Source organism: Narcine bancroftii, chromosome 2 (genome assembly GCF_036971445.1).
Source record: "Narcine bancroftii isolate sNarBan1 chromosome 2, sNarBan1.hap1, whole genome shotgun sequence".
NCBI lineage: Eukaryota > Metazoa > Chordata > Chondrichthyes > Torpediniformes > Narcinidae > Narcine > Narcine bancroftii.
In genome coordinates, this window is record NC_091470.1 from 309110913 (window position 1) to 309131547 (window position 20635).

At 41.8% G+C, this 20635-nt stretch overlaps 1 protein-coding gene across 11 annotated transcripts in view; it reads left to right on the top strand.

Annotated features, from left to right (window-relative positions):
• Positions 1 to 20635, top strand: part of LOC138755501 (nucleolar protein 4-like) — a 280199-nt gene that overhangs the window by 251338 nt on the left and 8226 nt on the right. For 9 of the 11 annotated variants that reach the window (XM_069921595.1, XM_069921586.1, XM_069921588.1 and 6 more), the window contains one exon: positions 3502 to 3624. In XM_069921595.1, the coding sequence (XP_069777696.1) occupies positions 3502 to 3624 (123 nt within the window). Of the gene's footprint in view, positions 1 to 3501; positions 3625 to 3872; positions 4091 to 6351; positions 7031 to 20635 lie in introns of those variants that run through there. The other 2 variants (XM_069921591.1, XM_069921592.1) reach the window with 2 other exon arrangements.

A 20635-nucleotide genomic window follows, 5' to 3' on the forward strand; every position in this document is an offset into this window, starting at 1 on the left:
ATTTGTACTACTTTGACTGTTATAAAATGCATCACATATTGATTAAAATATTAAGCTAGATGATTACAAGGAAACACTGCTTTTTAAAAAATATTAAAAACAAGTTTTCTAGCCATATACAACCTGAAATATTTTATTTTTATCCCCATTTACAACATCCAATTAGTGGACATCAAAATGATGAAGGATGCAATGTTTATATCATCGGCATTTTGCAGTCACGGTAAAGGGATCATTGACACAGTTGAGTATGTTTCAAAATGACAAGGTGCCAAATGTAAGCCCCTAATGTGCCCTCTGTGTTTCTAAAACTAGCAATGAAAACAGATGTTAGGCAATTTCCACATTAACCTGTATGGTTGACTGGAGTGTACCACCGCATTGCTATTAAATAGAGTGAACTGGATTCCACCTGAGCATTAATTGAATGTACCGGAAAAACTTTGATGAAGCATAGCTCCACTTCTTGGAGAATGACAAGGCTTTTCAGACCTGCACCTCTTGTTCCCTTGAAGCTTATAAATGTGTTATTTATGTTTGTGTATCCAGCTGGTTTTAAAGAAGCTTTCCTTATTGATAGCTGTAATGAGGTCTACAAACCTTCTGTATATGTGGCCTTCATTTCTGTGGTATTCTGAAAAGGCTATCAGTGAATGCTTCCTCCGCCTCTTCCAATTCCAGGGGTCACTTATATTGTGGCATTGATGACTAAGGCTTTGACTACGGCTGGATTTCAGAGTTGGACATTCTATATGAATGTATTCATATACAAGTAATTTATTCTGAAAATAAACCAGAAGGCATCAATACCGCTCAAGCAAAACAGAACTCCATGCATGCCTCCATAGAAGTGTGCACAGAGCTCCACTTACTGGCATAACAATGCTAGTGACATTGTTAATGGTAGAAAAAGATGGACTGTTCTGATATTTTTGCAATCATTAAAAATTCAAAAAGTGTTTTACCAAATTACTTGGAGTGTTACAGAGGATGCAGCAACTCGAATGATTCCAAAGAATGGGAAGAAGACTCTCTCAGGGTTTCTGATTCTGCTTTGCATATTCTGTACTGAACAACAGTTTTGAACTGTTATGCTGCATTGACTACATTGGTGCAATGTAAATCAGTACAAAGTGTCCAGCAGTGTTATACATAAATACACACATATACATCAAAAAAGTAAATATATTGCACTATTTTGTTTGCTAATGCCATTTCACTTTTAATATTGCAATATAATTTTATTTTAAACAAATTCAGTCATATTCAGAAATACATTTTATTTGTTTGCATCATTGGGTTAAGTTCTCTTCTCTAAACATAATAACATTCCATTTTCAAGCATTTTTATCCTTGTGCTAGTTAAATGTTTGCTTTTTGTTTCATGTATTTGAAATAGTTTTCATTTGAAATCTAGTTTAGTATGGAATATTGTTTGCAACTATCAATAACATTTGGAATATTTCTAGGAGTGTGGTAGATTACTCATGCTTATCTCAGAATTTTCTCTCTAACTCCCTAGCTTGAAGTGCCTCCTATTCCAAGCATTTGAACTTTTGTACTTTGAACAAATTTGTGATATTTCTGGTGCTGGATGATATTTCTCACTGTAATATTTTACAGTTATGATTATTGAAGGCAGCTTTGAAGGTCCTTGGCTTTTGTTCTCTATCAATACCTGACTCCCAAGGTATGGGAGTCTCAAACAAGAGGGCACAACTTCAGGATAAAAGAGTATCAATTTAAAACAGAGATGGAGAAAAAATTTCTTTAGCCAGAGAGTCGTGAGCCTGTGAAACTTGTGGCCTCAGGCGGCTGTGAAAGCAAGGTCGTTGGGTGTATTTACAGCAAAGATTGACAGTTATTTGATTAGTCAGGACATCAATGGTTACGGGGTGAAGGCCAGGAGTAGGTTTGAATGGGTGGATTGATCAGCTCATGATAAAATGGCAGAGAAGACTTGATTGGCCAACATCTGCTCCTATATCGTGACTCAAAAGCTTTTGTGTGAGGTACTCATTTTAGCAATATTCTATGTTACATACAATGAGATGGTAGGGACTGGTTGAGAGGGAACAGGAGTTAGAAGAGTGTGGGGGGGAGGGGTGGGAGAGGTAGACAATGCAGCCCTAAAGTCAGTGAAGGAGTGGAGTTAAGACATCACCAGAATGGGCAACATTGAATGAAAGAACAAAAAAGGGAACAGGCAACCTTCAAGTAAGATTAACATCAGGATCGAGATGGAGAGAAGGATATTGGCAAGCAGATGTTATCAAGTGAGGGCTGGAAGATGGTGAATGCAGTGTCACATTTTTCCTTGCAGAGACATTTTCCTCTGCCACCATCCCTGCAGCTTTAGGAGTTTCTTTTGTCATCTTCCCAGTTCTGACAAAGATTTTTTACCTGAAACATTATTTTCTTCTCACAGATGCAAGCTCGTCAACTGAGTAATTCCAGTATTTTGTGCTTTTGTTTTATCTGGGGTTTTTTATTTTCAGTGTTGTCATGTCTGTGTGACATGATTTTAACCTTTATTGTTTAAATATCATGTTTCTTATGCTTTAAATATTGAGCTTTAATCACATTTTGTAATAAAACTTGAATGATCTCTCATAAAAGAAACACATTTTATGAAATTGAATTCAACAAAATGTCTTTAATGCATTCGATCTTCAGTTAAAATACCAATGAATACCTATGGAGAGGGATGGTTTATGAGAGACAATTGTCTAAGTTATGTCAGATCCAATCCTGTTCATTTCATCTTAACAAATATTTTAACCCTCATGTTTTTTTCTCAAATCATTCATATTTTTCACAAAACTTTAATTTTATTTGTTATAAAAATAATTACATCATTGCATTTTCACTAACACAACACTAATAATGTTTTGATCATCCTAATACAGTACCTCTGTAGTAACTCAGCAAAATAGTAATGCTCAATATATCATTGAATATGATTTTAAGTTGCAGCATGGCTATATTTTTGTTATAGTACTATTTGTTCAGAATGCATTTAGAAACACAGCAGGAGTAGCTAACACAAGTCTGCTAGAGGAACACATTGGTTTGAGCAGTATCAGTGGGAGAAAAATGAATTGTCAAAGGTTTTCATCTGGAACATTGACAATTTTTTTTTCTCCCATAGATGTTGCTTGACCCACTGAGTTCCTACAGGAGATTGTGTTGCTCCAGATTCCAGCATTTGTAGTCTCTTGCATGTCCACAGAGGAAGCCGTTTAGGGCAATTGAAACTTGAGGACTAGAAAAACAGGGAAGCATGGGAATCACATTTTTGATAGATTTCTGTGGCTTTGATCTCTGGATGTTTAGCAATTTTTAAAAGATTATTAATGTTTTTGACGTATATTGAAGCAAACAGGTATGGTATGGATTATTAAATGTTTTTATTTAAGAAAAGTCCTTAAATATTTTAATAACTTATAATTACTTTGTAAAAGTCCAGAATAATATATTTGTTTGTATTTCTTTCTTTAGTCTCGACCCATTCCTTCACATCTCACTTCAGCAGTAGCAGAGAATATATTGGCTACAGCATGTGAGAGTGAGAGCAGAAATGCAGCAAAGAGAATGCGTTTGGATGTACGTCAACAGCAACAGGTATTAATTTCAAAATTGACTAAGTGTCACATGATAATGGTGTAATAAATACAAAAAGTGCATCACAACTCTTCCCTCTGGATAATTGCTCAGTTATTTTTGTCCACCGAATCTGTTGGAGATTGCATTCTTCAGATGAGATATTAAATCTATTCTCCATGTGTTCCATATTAAAATTTTCACAGAAATTACAATAGAATTTGTAAAGATTGTGAAATATAAGTATGCGCTTGTGTTATGCTAAACAGGAGGCGGAGATACAACATGAAAAGTTAACACTGAGGATTGCAAGATGATGAAATACATATGGCTTTGCTAAGGTCTCAAATTGATCAAAGAAGGCTTTGCTGATATTTCAGGTTTTCAGAATCAGAATTCTTATCATGAACATGCCACAAAATTCATTGTTTTGTGGCAATATTACAGTGCAAACATTTATACTAACCACCTTACAAAATAAATAAAAATAATGCAAGAAAAAAGTTAAAAGTCAGAGAGTGTCTGTGGTTCATTGTTCATTCAGGAATCTGATGGCATAGGGGAAAGAAGCTGTCCTTGTGCTGATGCGTACTCATCTTCAGGCTCCTGTACCTTTTTCCCCAATGGTAGCAGAGTAAAATGAACATGGCCTGGGTGGTGGGGGTCCTTGAGGATAGAAGTTCATTTTTAAGACACCGCCTCTTGTAGATGACCTTGATGGAGTGAAAACTGGTGCCTGTGATGTTGCAGGCTGAGTTAACAACCCTCAGGAGTTTTTTCTTGTCCTGAGCATTAGGACCTCTGTACCAGACAGAAAGACAAGGCAGATTACAACTTCAGCCTTCAAAGGGGCATTTAAATCCTAGCTATTAACAAGCTTGAAAAAGGGTTCTGTGCATTAAGGGGACAAGGGTAGCTATAATCATCTTCTCCAGAAGTGAGAATTTCCCTGACAATGAAACAATACCTAAAAAAGATTTTTCCTTCTTATTAGACATTAAGATAACCTTTGTATCACTTTCTATACAGTTTCAAAAGCAAGCTGCTTGGTTTACAGACCAACTAGTGAATCAGTGAAACAGAAAAATCAGGGAGAGCATACCCACTAGATCTGGGAGGGAGCCTCACCTAAGTTTCAGTCAGTTCAAAAAGAGAACCAGGAAATTGAAACAAGCCCTTTTGTCATGTGCCACTTGTCATGTTTTTTCAAATGTTTGCTTTCCAATTCTGGGAGTGAAGAAGATCTATAAATTATTCACCAGGAACTTGCAATGATAATTGAGGAGCAGTTTAGAATTCATCTTGCAACTAAATTCAATCATTTTGTTCCCTTCGTCTGGAAGAGCTAATTAGATATCAGAAATCAGATATAATCCACAGGCATCAAAGTGAAATACATAAAAACTGTGTTTCTACCTTTTAGTTCAAGTTTTATCATCCGCTTATGACTGAACATATACAACCAGATGAAACAGTTTTTCTCCATGCCAAGGTGCACACACTTCATGTAATAATTAAATACATGTATTAAATATAAAATAAATATATATAAATATTCTGAATCATTTACTCAGTTTCACAGATTAGAGACCTGAGGTTGCAGGATACTGTTCTTCAATATCACAGCCTGCTGTTTCCCAACCTGGCAGTTCTGATTTTGATGCTTCTGTACCTCCTGATGGTGGTAGCTCAAAGATACTGTATGATGGATAGTAGAGATTCTCAACATTCTTTGGCCCTATTTAAGCAACGCTCCAAATGAATGTTATCAGTAGAGAAAACATGGAATAATAACTCAAATTAATTCAAAGATCCATAACAATGATTGATTTCAAGCTTATGAACCAATAAAGAGGCTACATTTTCTTTTGGATTCAGTAAAACTGTATAGTTTTGTACTTAATTCTATTTGTGAGACAATTGGAGCTATCTGATTCAGAGAATACATTAAAGTTGATGTCATGTTAAGGGTTGCTAGTAGTGTAATATGTATAGTAATGGCCATAGACAATCTCCTGAATGTGCTTTCAATCAACATAGATTGTTATAGATTGCTGCTCCTGCCTTCCAACCAAATACAATAAACTGCACCATGGCTGGGTTGTGAGGTGTGGGATTAGGTACACAAGGGCATGTCTCCTTTACACCATCTCTTCAAGGTGCAATCTTAATGGCAATTCCTTTCAAGAAAACTCATGCCATTTTTGGCATAAGGGATTGTCTTAAGAAGAGAGACTGGGGCTCCCCTCTATGGAGTTTAAAAGAATGAGGTGATGTCTTTGAGACAAAAAGATTTTAAAAGGATTTGACAGGAGAGGTCCTGAGAGGCTTTCCCTCTTCTTGAGAGGTTTAGAAATAGGGAACACAGTTTCAGGATAAGAGTTTGAACAAGAAGAGAACTTATTAGGGCAGATGTTAGGAATCTTTGGAATTCTCTACTGGTAGGGATATGACTGTTCAGTTATGAATTTTGAATAATAAAGGATCAAGCAGGGAAGTGTTAGAAATTATCCAAGATTGTTCTGAATGGTGGAGCTGACTTGAGGAGTCTTGTATCTTTCCCCTCTATTCGTGAATTCTCTTCACTGTTTGTGAGTGGGAGGTCAAACATGTCCATTATATTTACAACAGATTTGCACTCACTACTTCTCTCCCAGAATGACAACAGAGTGTCTCTTATTCTCATCCTCTTGAACATTATGATTACCAAATATCTGACCTTCCTTCTTTTTTCAACTTTGTGAACAGACATTTTCTTGTGGTGCCCCTGTTGTCCCTCCAGACCTCACCTGCCAAGTATGTAGCAAGCAGTGCCTGTCAAGGATCGACCTATACAGTCACGTCAGGGCACCCATAAACTGACTGAAAGGAACTATCATCATCCGACAGGATGGATCGTCAAAAGAAGTAGAGTTCCAAATTCCTTGGAGTTCACTTAACTAGTGACCTATTGTGGACACTCAACATCTCCAGACTTGTCAGGAAGACACAACAATGACTGCACTTCCTGTAAAGACTGATTCAGGCAAGGTTACTAGCCATCATTATGTCAGACTTCTATAGGAGCTCTATCGAGAGCGTCCTGGCTGGCTGTATCACAATATGATATGGTTGCTGCAGAGAAATGGATTGGAGGTCAATCCACAGACACCATAAGAGTGGCAGAGAGGATCACTGAAGTCTCCCTCCCCTCCTCCCCTCCCCTCCCCTCCCCCCCCCCCAAAGATGTGATCTACCAGGATTGTTGTCTGAAGAGTGCACACAAAATCATTGAGTACCCCTTCCAGCTTGCACACAACATCTTTCAACTGCTCCCTTCAGGGAAGAGATACAGGAGTATCAGAGCGAGCACCACCAGGCTGAGGAACAGCTCCTTCCCATGGGCAGTGAGAATGCTGAACGACTAAAGGAACTTCTCACACTAATCATCTGAGACACTCATTTGTACAAAATAATATTTATTTATTTGTCTAGATTAAATAAATGTCATGCATTTGTCATGTATGTGTGTTATTTCTGGTATTGTGTGTGCATGTTATGCTCTTGATGTGATCTCCTTTATGCCAAGGAGAGAAGTTACACATCTAATGATAAAATTGGTGAACACATCCTTTCAATCTGCGAGTATGATCTTAATCTTTAACTGGCTTGGAATCCCATTCCCACTTGGACTGCTCTATCACTGCTCACTTCCAATTAAGTCTAAGAAGGCTTGTAAAACAGCATCTCGTCTTTCACTAAGGTACCTTGAAACCATTCAGACTAAGTGTGGTGAATTGCTGAACCTTCATTAATCTGGCCCCACCCTGTTCTGTGACTGTATCTGTGGCTCCTCCCTCTTGACCCTGTATAAAAGCTCCAACACCATAACCCTTCCCCAGAAAGCTTGGGTTACAGTACATGATAACCAGGTTTATTGTACATAAAAGCCTATAGTTCTGTAACTCATCTTTTGAGTTATTGATAGTATATCAATTTAATATACAATATTTTTTCCAATGATGGAACGAAGCCTGATAAGCTGGAGATCGATCCACAATTGACAGAAGCCTCAGACTGCTTTGAACTCTGGCTACGCTGCTTTGAGGTCTTTGTACAGAACTCCACTGGAGTCGTGGCCACAGAGGTAAATAAACTGCACCTACTCTTCTCCTGGGTCGGACATTGAGTGTTTCCGATGATCAGGGATGCATCAACAAACATGGAGGAAATGAACATACTCAAGGACCAGTACAGGGAGAAAGTCAATGAGTTATATGCCAGGCACATGCTGGCTACCCACAGACAGTGACTGGGTGAATCAACTGATGAGTTCCTCCGGGCTCTGCATGGAGTTGCACAAGCGTGCAACTTACAGTCAGTATCGACTGCCTAAAACACAGAAAACCTATGTCACAGGTGTCAGATCGAACCACGTGCACCAGAGGCTGCTCAAGCAGAGTAAGTTGGACTAAAGAGAGACAATTGACCTTGTGAAATTGCTGGAGATTGCCCTCCATAATATGGAAGCATACTCGGCAAGTGATGAGGTCCACACGGGGCCACCATCTTGGGACATGGGTCCACAGGCCAGCAGCCTGCTACCACATTCCAAGAGTGAATTCACCATAGCTGCAGTCTCCCAGGAGTACCCAAAGTGCTACTTTTGCAGCCAACCAAAGCTCCCCAAAAATGCTGCCCAGTTAAAGGCGCTACGTGTTTGAATTGCAGAAAGAAGAAGCACTACTTGAAGGTATGTCAATCATAGCTGCCTTCCAGTCCTAGCGCCACTGTGTGTGCAGCATGGGAGCCACCATCTTGGCTGCCGTAAAACGAGAGCCACCATTTTGGATACCACCAGCTTATAGGAATAACCATGCTGCTGCATGCACACCACCATTGTGCTCCCAATTACAAGTCAACATGGGCCAGACTATGAACTGACACTAGCCTCTGTGGTGCTGGATCAAAACAGTCCATATCAACTCTCCCAGGCTAGGATGGACATCTCAATGATCAGGTGACAATTTGCCTTTTCGATCGGGGTATCCACCCCAATACGGTGCAGTGTTACTCCCTCAAAGAAAAGGCAGTATGCTATCAAGTCACCCTGGTCTCAAAGTCCCACTCAGCCAAGATCCACAGCTATACTACTGTGACGCTGACCGTGCGGGGCATGACTTACAGGAACTTTAAACTCTTCATCATGTCACAGCTCTGCGGACTAGTGCTGCTGGGGTTGGACTTTCATTTTCACCTCAAGAGTGTTACAATGCAATAGGATGGTTCCCTCCCTCCATACCTGGTCAGCAACCTGCAGTTAATCAGGTCTCCGTCACCCCCCGCCAGCCCAACTGACATGCAGTCTCTCTACTCTCTGTATCGATCCACCACCATTGTTCACGAACCTCACCTCCAACTGTAAGCCAGTCGCTACAAAGAGCAGGTGATACAGTGAAGGGGACAGAATGTTTAGGACTGAGGTCTGGCAACTCCTGAATGAGGGGATTATCGAGCCCAGTAGAGAGCCCAAGTGGTGGTGGGGGTAAACACAGAATGGTGATTGATTATAGCCAGATTATTAACCACTATACATAGTTGGATGCACATCCCCTCCATCACATTGTGGACAAAGTCAATTAAATTTCCCAATATCGTGTGTTCTCCACGATTGACCTGAAATCCGCCTACCACCAGCTCCCTATCCATCTGGAGGACCACCCCAGTACACTGCCTTTGAGGCAGATGGCCACCTCTACCATTTTCTCAGGGTTCCCTTTGATGTTACCAATGGTGTGTCCATTTTCCAGCAGGAAAAATGACCTATGTGCCACCTTCCCCTACCTGGATAACGTCACGATCTGTGGCCATGACCTGCAAGATCATGACACCAACCTCCAGAAATTCCTCATAACCTCACCTACAACAGGGATACATGTGTTTCCTGCACTACCCGCCCGACGATCCTTGGCTGTGTTGTGAAGAATGGAGTTATTGGCCCCGACCCTGACCACATGCGCCCATTATTAGAGCTCCCACTTCCCCACAGCCTCAAGGCTCTTCATCTATAACTACGATGTTCTGTATTGTCCAGGGAAGGTCAACAAGCCCCCAGATGCCCTATCCAAAGGGACATGTGCCAATGCCAGGTAGACCACCTGTAAACCCTCCTTAATGACTCTGCTACCCCAGTGTTACAAGATTTTTCCACTTTATCAGCTCGTAATCTGCCAAATTCCAGTGAGGAGGTTGGAGACATGACCAGGACTGCAGGGTCTGTGCGGAGTGCAAATTGCACTTCTACGAACCAGATAGGGCACACACGGCCTTTTGAATGCCTGAGTATGGATTTTAAGGGCCCCTTCCCCTCCACCAACCAAAATGTGTATTTTCTCAGGGTCATCAATGAGTATTTACATCTCCCCTTTGCCAACCCTTGCCCAGACATGATCACCACCACAGTCATCAGGGCACTGCACAACTTGTTCACCCAATTCAGGTACCAGTCATACGTCCACTGCAACCCGGGGTCCTCGTTCATGAGTGACGAGCTGCACCAATACCTGCTGGTATTGGTAGCCCAAGGAACGGCTAGGTAGAGAGGGAGAATGCCAACATGTGGAAGGACATCTTCCTTGCATTTAAGTCCAGGGTGCTAGTCTTTCATTGGCAGGAGGTCCTTCCCAAGGTGGTCCACGCATTTCAGATCACTGTTATGAACCACCACCAATGCTACCCCTCATGAACAAATTTTCTCCTTCCCCAGGAAATCCATGTCAGGGACCACCCTGCCATCCTGGTTGATATCCCCAGACCCAGTCCTACTATGGAAACAAGTAAGGGGCCATAAAACCGGCCCAATGGTCAAAAGGATTCACATACATGGCCTATCTGGATGGGTGCAAGGAAACTGTCTCCATCCGGGACCTCGTGAGTGGGAGCACCCAAGGAGCATACCCACCAAACACCATCCTCCCCTCCCATGGACACACACTACATACCATGGCACATTAGCCCCGTCGCTGCCCCAGTCACTCCAGTCGAGCTGCCACACCTCCAGCAGGTCAACACAGTGCTGGAATTCCAGGATGAAATAATGGTCCCAGCTACAGCAAAACTACAAACTCTCTGCTGGTCATAACAGTAGACCAGACAGACTGAGGATCCTCCCTCTTGAACCTCTATAAAGGCTCCAACACCATAACCCCTCCCCAGAAAGCCGAGGTCACATCATAGGATGACCTTGAAGTTTATTGTAATTAAATTATAATTCTCTAACTCTAGTCTTTTGAGTTATTGATAGTGCATCACTAAGTTCAACAATATCAGATTATAATCAGTCCGCCCATGTTTTTAGGAAAACAATTAGTGGTAATAAATCTGATGTTGCCCTATATATTTTCTCATCTCATAGATCAATCTTTTGTTATTTTTTCACTAACCATAAATTGAGATCCACTCACAGCCGTAGGTAGGAAATATGTACTTTGTATATTGGGGCATTTTGCTGTACATTGACATTCAAATTCATCCTGACTGCAATATTTCCACCCACTGCCTGAGAAAAGGAAACCACCTGCAAATTGTTTTAATGATCTGATGATATCAAATTTATTGAAGCTTCTTCACTTGTTACATGCAGTAACTTTGGAATATATTTTCTTAATTTCTTGAATATTTTACAAATCTAATTTAGGAATTCAAGTGCACCTATTTAGTATTTTGGAAAAGAATTGCTTTAAATGACAGTTAGGCCTCAGACAAAGTCATTATGTACCAAGCACAAGTTGTCGGTGAACTGGGATTTCCCACCAGGTAGTTGTCATAGCAGCAACCACAAGGAGCAGGATTGTAAAAATGTTGACTGTGCATTCACTAAAGCTTTAGCCTCATGTAATACAAATGGTGATTACAGAACACATCGATGCATGCTCCAAGAGATTCACCTGTACTTATAGCTGCCTTGAGGCCAACATTTTTAAAACGACTTCCTGTTTGGCTTAATTCCAGCATTATATTCAGTCTAAAGAGCAAAGGTTTTCTTTGTAGCCTTCGACACCGTGAGCAGGAAAGGGCTTTGGCAAATACTAGAGCGCCTCGGATGCCACCCAAAGTTCCTCAACATGGTTATCCAACTGCAAGAAAACCAACAAGGTCGGGTCAGATACAGCAATGAGCTCTCTGAACCCTTCTCCATTAACAATGGCATGAAGCAAGGCTGCGTTCTTGCACCAACCCTCTTTTCAATCTTCTTCAGCATGATGCCGAAACAAGCCATGAAAGACCTCAACAACGAAGACGCTGTTTACATCCGGTACCGCACGGATGGCAGTCTCTTTAATCTGAGGCACCTGCAAGCTCACACCAAGACACAAGAGCAACTTATCCGTGAACTACTCTTTGCAGACGATGCCGCTTTAATTGCCCATTCAGAGCCAGCTCTTCAGCGCTTGACGTCCTGTTTTGCGGAAACTGCCAAAATGTTTGGCCTGGAAGTTAGCCTGAAGAAAATCAGCCAGCTCCCCACCATGACTACCAGCCCCCCCACATCTCCATCGGGCACACAAAACTCAAAACGGTCAACCAGTTTACCTATCTCGGCTGCACCATTTCATTGGATGCAAGGATCGACAACGAGATAGGCAACAGACTCGCCAAGGCAAATAGCGCCTTTGGAAGACTACACAAAAAAGTCTTGAAAAATAACCAACTGAAAAACCTCACAAAGATTAGCGTATACGGAGCCGTTGTCATACCCACACTCCTGTTCGGCTCCGAATCATGGGTCCTCTACCGGCATCACCTACGGCTCCTTGAACGCTTCCACCAGCGTTGTCTCCACTCCATCCTCAACATTCATTGGAGCGACTTCAGCTCCAACATCGAAGTACTCGAGATGGCAGAGGCTGACAGCATCAAATCCACGCTGCTGAAGATCAAACTGTGCTGGGTAGGTCACGTCTCCAGAATGGAGGACCATCGCCTTCCCAAGATAGTGTTATATGGTGAGCTCTCCACTGGCCACCGAGACAGAGGTGCACCAAAGAAGAGGTACAAGGACTGCCTAAAGAAATCTCTTGGTGCCTGCCACATTGACCACCACCAGTGGGCTGATATTGCCTCAAACCGTGCATCTTGGTGCCTCAAAGTTCGGCGGGCAGCAACCTCCTTTGAAGAAGACCGCAGAGCCCACCTCACTGACAAAAGACAAAGGAGGAAAAACCCAACACCAAACCCCAACCAACCAATTTTCCCTTGCAACCGCTGCAACCGTGTCTGCCTTTCCCGCATCGGACTTGTCAGCCACAAACGAGCCTGCAGCTGACGTGGACATTACCCCTCCATAAATCTTCGTCCGAGAAGCCAAGCCCAAGGATATACAATCTGTATTGTATCAACAACAAGGATGCAGATGGCAGATTCAATCATTGTTCATTAGTGGCATTTTTTGTGATTGGCATCTATGGAGATAATGTTATCCTTTCTAAGGAGAATAGAAATACTGGGTGGAGCACAGTGAAAATGGAATGATTCCAAGCCTGCTCCTTGAAGAAGCCTGCTGCAGGAGATGCTTTTAAAAAGTAAAAATAAAATGTACCCACTATATGAAGATGCAAGCCCAATATGGATTCCTTGGTGAGCCTCATTTTGCCAAATGCAGCTGTTACACAGTGGGTTTTGCACACAGTGCAATTCCATCGCAGTTCCTAAAATGTGTAATAACTCAATGCTTGCCAAACTTGCAATTGATCCAGCAGGCTTCTACCAAACTAAGGATGGAATTCACTAGAATGGCAACAGTCTTTCAATTTTATATTATTAAGTAAAATTGAAGATATTAATATTTTTAATTTTTGTGTTCAGTGTAGATACTAATGTAGTTCTTCCAAATTATTATTATGCACACTAAGAACACTGTATTTTACTCATAACATGTTTGATAACATTGTTTTACAGGAAGCTTGGCAAATATAAATGAATAAACAAGGAGATGGTAAAGATGGCACAGCATTTAAAAAAACATTGGGTGTTATCAAATTATTTTCTTTGATAAAGCTTTTTAAATCCAACTGGAATGACTGGGGAATACATTAGTCAATAATTAGCTGGACATGAAATAAAACCTGAATCACCACACAAAGGAGATAGATCAGATAAATATATGTGGGATTGTTGATTTTTTGATATAAAAGGAAATGTTTGTCCTCAGCAAGTGTCAGAATTGCAGAATGACCTTATTGAATGGTGGAGTACCTTTGAGGGGCCAACTTGCCCAGTGATTTATGACAAGAATTGTTGCTCCAATGCTAATTAATTGAATTCCAGAATTAGCTATACCTTTAACCAAGATGTTTCAATATAGTAAACATGACATCTGCCTGACAAAGAGAACATTTTCCTGTGTATGCCATGCCCATCAAAAGGATGGCAAATATTTGGTAAACTTCAATAAATACTGAGAAGCTGGAATATTTCAGTGGATCTGATAGCATCCATTGGTAGAAATGGTCAGTGATTAGGCCCTTCAAATTGCCTTGTAAAATGGGATTAACCAGACAATTTACTAGGTTGAATACCCAGGTACAGGACTATTTGGAAGGGCCAAACCAGGCAAGCCCGGTCAAAATCCAGCTGGGTCCCAGACCTACCTCAGAGGTGGTCAGGGAACCTAATAAAACTGAAAGCGGAAATGCCTCACCCAGTTACTCTGGAACTTTAAACAGAAATGGCTGCATCACACGTTACTAAACACGTCATCACAGGGGTTGGATTCCCCTTATATCGCTGGGTTGGCGATTTAACAGCTATTTGAAAAGTACAGAAGGCACACATGACCCATAATCTCATCCGGGTCCCAGGAGGACTACCCGGGTGCTGCAATTTGAAATTGCCTCTTGTTTCAAGTTGGGACCCTTTATTGGGACTAAAGTGGTTGAGAAATGAGTTAAAATACAAACTATCCAGACAGATAAATAAAGAAGAGGGTGAATTATGGTTGTGGCACAGACAAGGTGTTTTAATTTTTAGTTTTAATTTTGTTTTTTCCTTTGCCTTTTATGGTTGATCTAATATCCAGGGAAGGAAAAATACTAGACTCTGTATATTATATTGTGTGATAAGAAAATATCTTGTCTTGTTTGTATAAATTTGCTTGAGTCTTAAAATATTCAAGGGAGGAATAAAAGGAAAAAAAAGGGTGAGAGAAGAAGCTGGGGAGGTACTGATAAACTTCAGTCTTATTAGCCTTTCAAGTAACAGAAGAGTTTGGTAAAGTATATTCACCGTAACATACTCTCTTGCATTAAGATCCACTACCACATATGCTTTGCAGATTAAGAAAAAGCTTTGCGATGTCAAGTGATAATTCACCCATTTAGAAATATCCATCTGTGAGCTGCTCTTGGAGTGACAGTATTTGTCTAATTAAACTCTTGTTTAGCAGCAACCACAGTAAAGTTAACAATGGAGGCTGGTTATGTAATTGAGTATAAAAGGTAGGTGATTCTTCAGGTCTTGCTCCATTCAGGCAGAGAACTACAAGAGCTGAGGATTTGGAAATGGAATTCAAAAATGTGCAATCATTTGCACATATACTCATTTCTAAGCAACAATTCTGTCTATTTGTTTAGATAAATTCAGCAACAACACTCAAGAAACTCTGCACCATCTAGAATTAAAGCAATCTTCCAGATAGATGAGATCCAACACATTAAATATTCACTTCCTTCAGCTCCGACTTATAGTGTCCAAAAGATGTTCTGCAGTAACTCACTGACACTTTAAAAGCCCCTCCACAATCTATAAATTCTACAAGCTAAAAAGGCCTGAGAACAATACCACCTCCAAGATCACCTTTAAGTCGCACTTAATTCTTGGGAATATGTCACATACAATATAGCTGGCTCAAATTTGTAGAAATCTTTATCTAACCTTCTCAGTGATGCCTATATCATGTGAATGAAGGAATGAAAGACAAATCAACTGTCTAAAATAGACTTATTTCCATTGGTAGAAAAGTAATTTAGCAATTATATGTGGAGGAAGGTCCAAGGATAAAGCCAAACAGTTGGGTTGATTTCTACTCCTATGTGCCAGCAGCATAAGTATTAGAATGGAGAGCGGGGGTAACATCCTCCAACATAATCATCCTTTATGAAGGTGTGATTAAATACATTGTTTGTAATGTGGAGAGAGGAATCTGTGAGAATAATTCATTTTGCAGTACACAAAAATATGCTACCATGTGCTTTTAGTAAAATTCAATGGTGAAAAATTGCAGCATACCCTTGTGTAAAGAGACCTGGAAATACTTGTACATGAATCACAAATGCAGTGCTGCAGGTAATTAAGTACCGTAGGTAGATTAGATGTTGGTCTTCATTGGCAGAGGCTCTGCCATTGGTACTTGTGAGATCATACTTGGAGTACCGTGGATAATTGTGATCTCCTTACTTGAGAAGGTTAGCTTTTGTGGAGCGATTGAGTAGCCTGGGACGACTTACTGGAGTTTAAAAGGATGAGGGGGAACATTATAGAAATAAATTTAAAATTTTGAAAGTAACAGATAAAATAGAAGTAGGGAAATTGTTTCCACTGACAGATGATACCAGAACTAGGGAATGTCACCTTAATATTCAGGGGAGTCGATTCGAGTTAGAAATGAGGGGGAACTGGGGGCATGCCCATGTGTCGAGACTTAGTGGACATGTTTGGCTGAACTCTCTGTGAAGAGTTTCAAAAAGTCGACTCAAAACAACTTCTTTGATTTTTTTTCTTCTACATAAGTTTAATTGTATTGATAACTAACAAAGATGAATGGAAAAATGTCAGAAGAAATTCCGGGTTCACCTGTGAAAAACGACTTTTAGTCCAAAGGAAGCTGCCTCAACTTCAGTAACCTCTGCTCGAGAATTACAGACAATCCTCTCAGGGATGGAAGCCTTGGAAACAAGGTTTGCAAAAGATGAAAGAGTGATAAAGGAATTAACAGACTCAATCAAGGACATGGGTGAGTCAATCACTGATTTAATGGAACAAATTAATAATAATGAGGGAGACTTGGGAAAGCACAATAAGAAATTGGTAGAACTGCATGACCAAGCAAAACAGTGGGCGATTGATAAACAAATGCTCCTTGATAAGATTGGCCATATGGAGAACTTTAGCAGATGAAATAATGTACACATAATTGGTTTAAAGAAAGGTGTTGAAGGAAGAGATGCAGTTAAATTCTTTGATTCCTGGATTCCCAATGTATATCATGAAGAATCATTCAACGGACAAACCTTCGGACCTAGAAGAAATGAAAATATGCATCCTCGACCAGTCCTTGTGAGGCTGTTGAGCTTCAGGGAGCAGGAAGCTATTTTAATAGCAGCATTTGAGTACTCTAAAATGAATAATGCCCCTGTGAAATGGGATGGTCAAGGGGTCATGTTTTTCCAAGATTTCAGTCCAGTGGTTGTACAGAAAAGAATTCAACGAGGTCAAGCAGCAACTCCAGGCAAAGAATCTCAGGTATTTCATGGTTTATCCAGTGACCTTAAGGGTGAAGGTGTCAAAAGGCAACTGGATGTTTTTCAAGACAAAGCAAGAAGCAAAAGAATTTGCCCATGGACTTTAAGAAGAAAAATGACTCTGGAAGAGAAATTGATGAAAATCATATTTTTGTGGACAAAGCAGATTTTTTGAGTCATCTAATATTTATTATGTCACATTGATCTTTCTTGTTGATACTTCGTGGAGAGCACAGGGAAATATTGAATGTTGAATAAGGTAATAGCAAGGCGTAGAATCCGGTCTAAGGAGGGTAATGGTGTCAGGAGGGAAGTTTGTTTTAAAAATGGCGCTTTAGGGTGGGATTGTTCTTCTTTTCCATCCCTGGAGGATTCTGTGGGCTTTGTTCACGGGCTTCCTGGGTTTCTTGCTTATGTCACCTTCAGAGCAGGGGTTTTGCACTTTTTTTAAAAAGGGAAGAGATCATGAGATTGTTTAATTATTAATTGGGTCTATTACTGTGCAATATTTGTCTGTAAATCAATATGAATAAGACGTTAAAGTTTATGTTTTAATGTTAACAGTTTAAATGGAAAATCAAGTGAATAGAAGGTCTTGGCTCACTTTAAAAAATTAACTGCAGATGTAGTCTTTTTACAGGAAACACATCTTACTAAGGTTGAACACGACAAGTTAAAGAGAGGATGGGTGGGGCAGGTTTTCTCTTCATCATTCAATTCTAAGCAAGAGGGGTGCGATTCTAATAAATAAAAATGTTCCGGTGACTAGATAATATATCAAAAGATCAAGCAAGGAGATCAGTGATGGCAAATTGTAAGATTTATTCAGAATCATGGACGTTTATGAATATTTATGCGGCAAACTACGATGACAAAGCTTTTATGGAGGATATATTTTTGAAAGCTGCTGAAGGGAGACAAAATATTTTCATAGGAGGAGACTTTAATCTCTATTTGGATCTAATATTGTGTAGCCATGCGCTACTCGAAGCCCGGCTTTTATTCTGTTGGCGTTTCTGCAGTTTTCCCCATCAACTGACATCACTGCCTGCATAACAATAGCGGGATTCCCAAGTGCAGGCCTCCTTCTTGCATTACAATGCCTTCTTCTTTGCGCGCTATCCCCAAGCTGTGGGCTGTACAGCAGGATCCAGCACCATGTTGGTGATGCTGGCCCTTATGCTGCCTTAGCCATATGACTGCCAGTTCACTTGCTGGGGCCAGTGCCACTGCACAGTCTGCTGGCTCCTGGTTGTGCTCACCACCCAGAGGTGCAGTGGTGTTCCACTACATGACCGCCCCCACCCCTGCCCCGAACTGGCAGTTTTGTCTTTGATGCCCAAAGGCAGTGACTCTGTCGTCTTTAGTGATCTGCCTCTCTTGCGTGCTACTGGCGTTTCAATGGGACATGCTGGGTCCAGCTGTACCGGCTTCAACCTCCGTCTTGCCTCTGACCTCCAATTTAAACGTGGCATCGTTATTTCACACAAACTGGAATGGACCCTCATACGTCCTCTGTAGTGGTGGATGGTGTGGACCCCTGTGGATGAAAATATACACACAGTCCTGCAGGTCTTTGGGTATGTTGGTCATCACTAGTCTGTGCCTGATCGGTGAAGTTAGGGCCAGATTGCCAACATGTTCTCGTAGCTTGCAGAGGAGTGCTGCTGTGTCATCTGGTTGATTGTCTGGGGATGGTGCAAATTCCCAGGGGACCACTATTGGAGCTCCGTAAACGAGTTCTGTGGAAGAGGTCTTGAGGTCCTCCTTGGGCACAGTGCGGATCCCCAACAGTGCCCATGGTAGCTTGTCCACCGAATTGGGTCCTTGTAGTCTGGCCATGAGTGCGGACTTGAGGTGTCTGTGGAAACACTCCAGCAGCTGTAGTGTGGTGTAGCTGAGCATCCCACAGACTTGTAAGTTCAGACCAGAGACTAGAGGTGAATTGGGTTGCTCTGTCCGATGTGATGTGGGATGGTATGCTGAACCGTGCTACCCAAGAGGAGATGAGGGCTCTGGCACAGGAGGTGTTTGCCATCGGAACTGCTTCTGACCACCTGGTGAAGTGGTCGACTGTTGTGAACAAGTAGCAGAACCCCTAGGATACTGGTAATGGATCCACGATGTCCTCGTGGTCATGGTCAAACCTTTGCTCCACGGGCTCAAAGTACTTTGATGGGGTCTTGATGTGCCACTACACCTTGGCTGTCTGGTACTGTGTGCACGCTTTTGTCCACCCACTGACTTGTTTTCAAAGAGACTATGCCACACATACTTCCTAGCCACCAGCCGGACCATGGGTCCTGATGGATGGGTGAGCCAGCCCGTGGATGGAATTAAAAACCTGTCATTGCTAAGCCACAGGGATGACAGGTGTGACCTGTCCAGTGGCCACATCACACAGGAGGGTGGCATTACTTACGCCAACTGGGATGTCCTGGAGTTGCAATCCTGAAATGGCTGTCCTGTACTGGGACATCTCCTCGTCTTGTTGCACCTTTCCGAGTGCCACGAAATCCACTCCCTTCAATAGCACATGGATAGTCTGCCTGGACTCTGTGTCTGATACCACATGGTCTTTGCCCGAGACATGTTGCATATCCATGGTGCACTCAGAGATATATGATAGACGACGGTGTTGGTGAGCTGACCAAGGGTCCAAGATTTTGGCTCGGGTGAAGGTCTGGGGTTTGTGGTTGGTCAGGACTGTAAAAGTCCTGCCCTTGAGGAAGTATTGGAAGTGGCGGATGGCTAGTACAGTGCCAGTAGCTCCCTGTCAAAAGCACTATACTTCAGTTCTGGAGGTCGCAGATGCCGACTGAAGAAAGCCAGCGGCCGTCAGCTCCCTCTGATCTGCTGCTCCAGAACTCTGCTGATTGCCATTCCTGTGGCATCCACTGTCAGGGCTGTTGGAGCATCTGCCCTGGGGTGTGCCAAAAGAGCAGTGCCCACCAGTGCATCCTTGGCCTTTACAAAGGCCTCCACTGACTCTGTATTCCAGGTTATATCCTTGGCTTTGTCTGCCATGCGGGCAAATAAGGGCCACATGATTCTGGCCGCTAAGGGAATTAATCTGTGATAAAAGTTAATCATCCCCACAAACTCCTGCAGTCCTTTGGTCGCGCTGGACCTAGGAAACTACTGAATGGCCTCCACCTTGCTGGGTAGTGGTGTGGCCCCTTCCTTGGTTATCCTATGACCCAGGACGTCAATGGTCTTCAACTTGAACTGGCATTTGGCTGGGCTGATCATCAGTCCAAACTCACTCAGCTGGTGGTAGAGATTACGGAGGTGCACCAAGTGTTCTTGCCAGACTTTGCTTGCTAATAGGATGCCGTTGAGGTAGACGAAAGTGCTGTCCAGGTGTCGGCCCACTGTGGCCATCAGCTGCTGGAAGGTTTGGCGGCATATTTCAGCCAGAACAGCATGCATAGGAATTCAAACAAGCCGAACAGGGTGATAATGGCGATCTTTGGGGATGTTGTCAGAGTGTAGGGGGTTCTGATGGTATCCATGCATGAGGTCCTCTTTAGAGA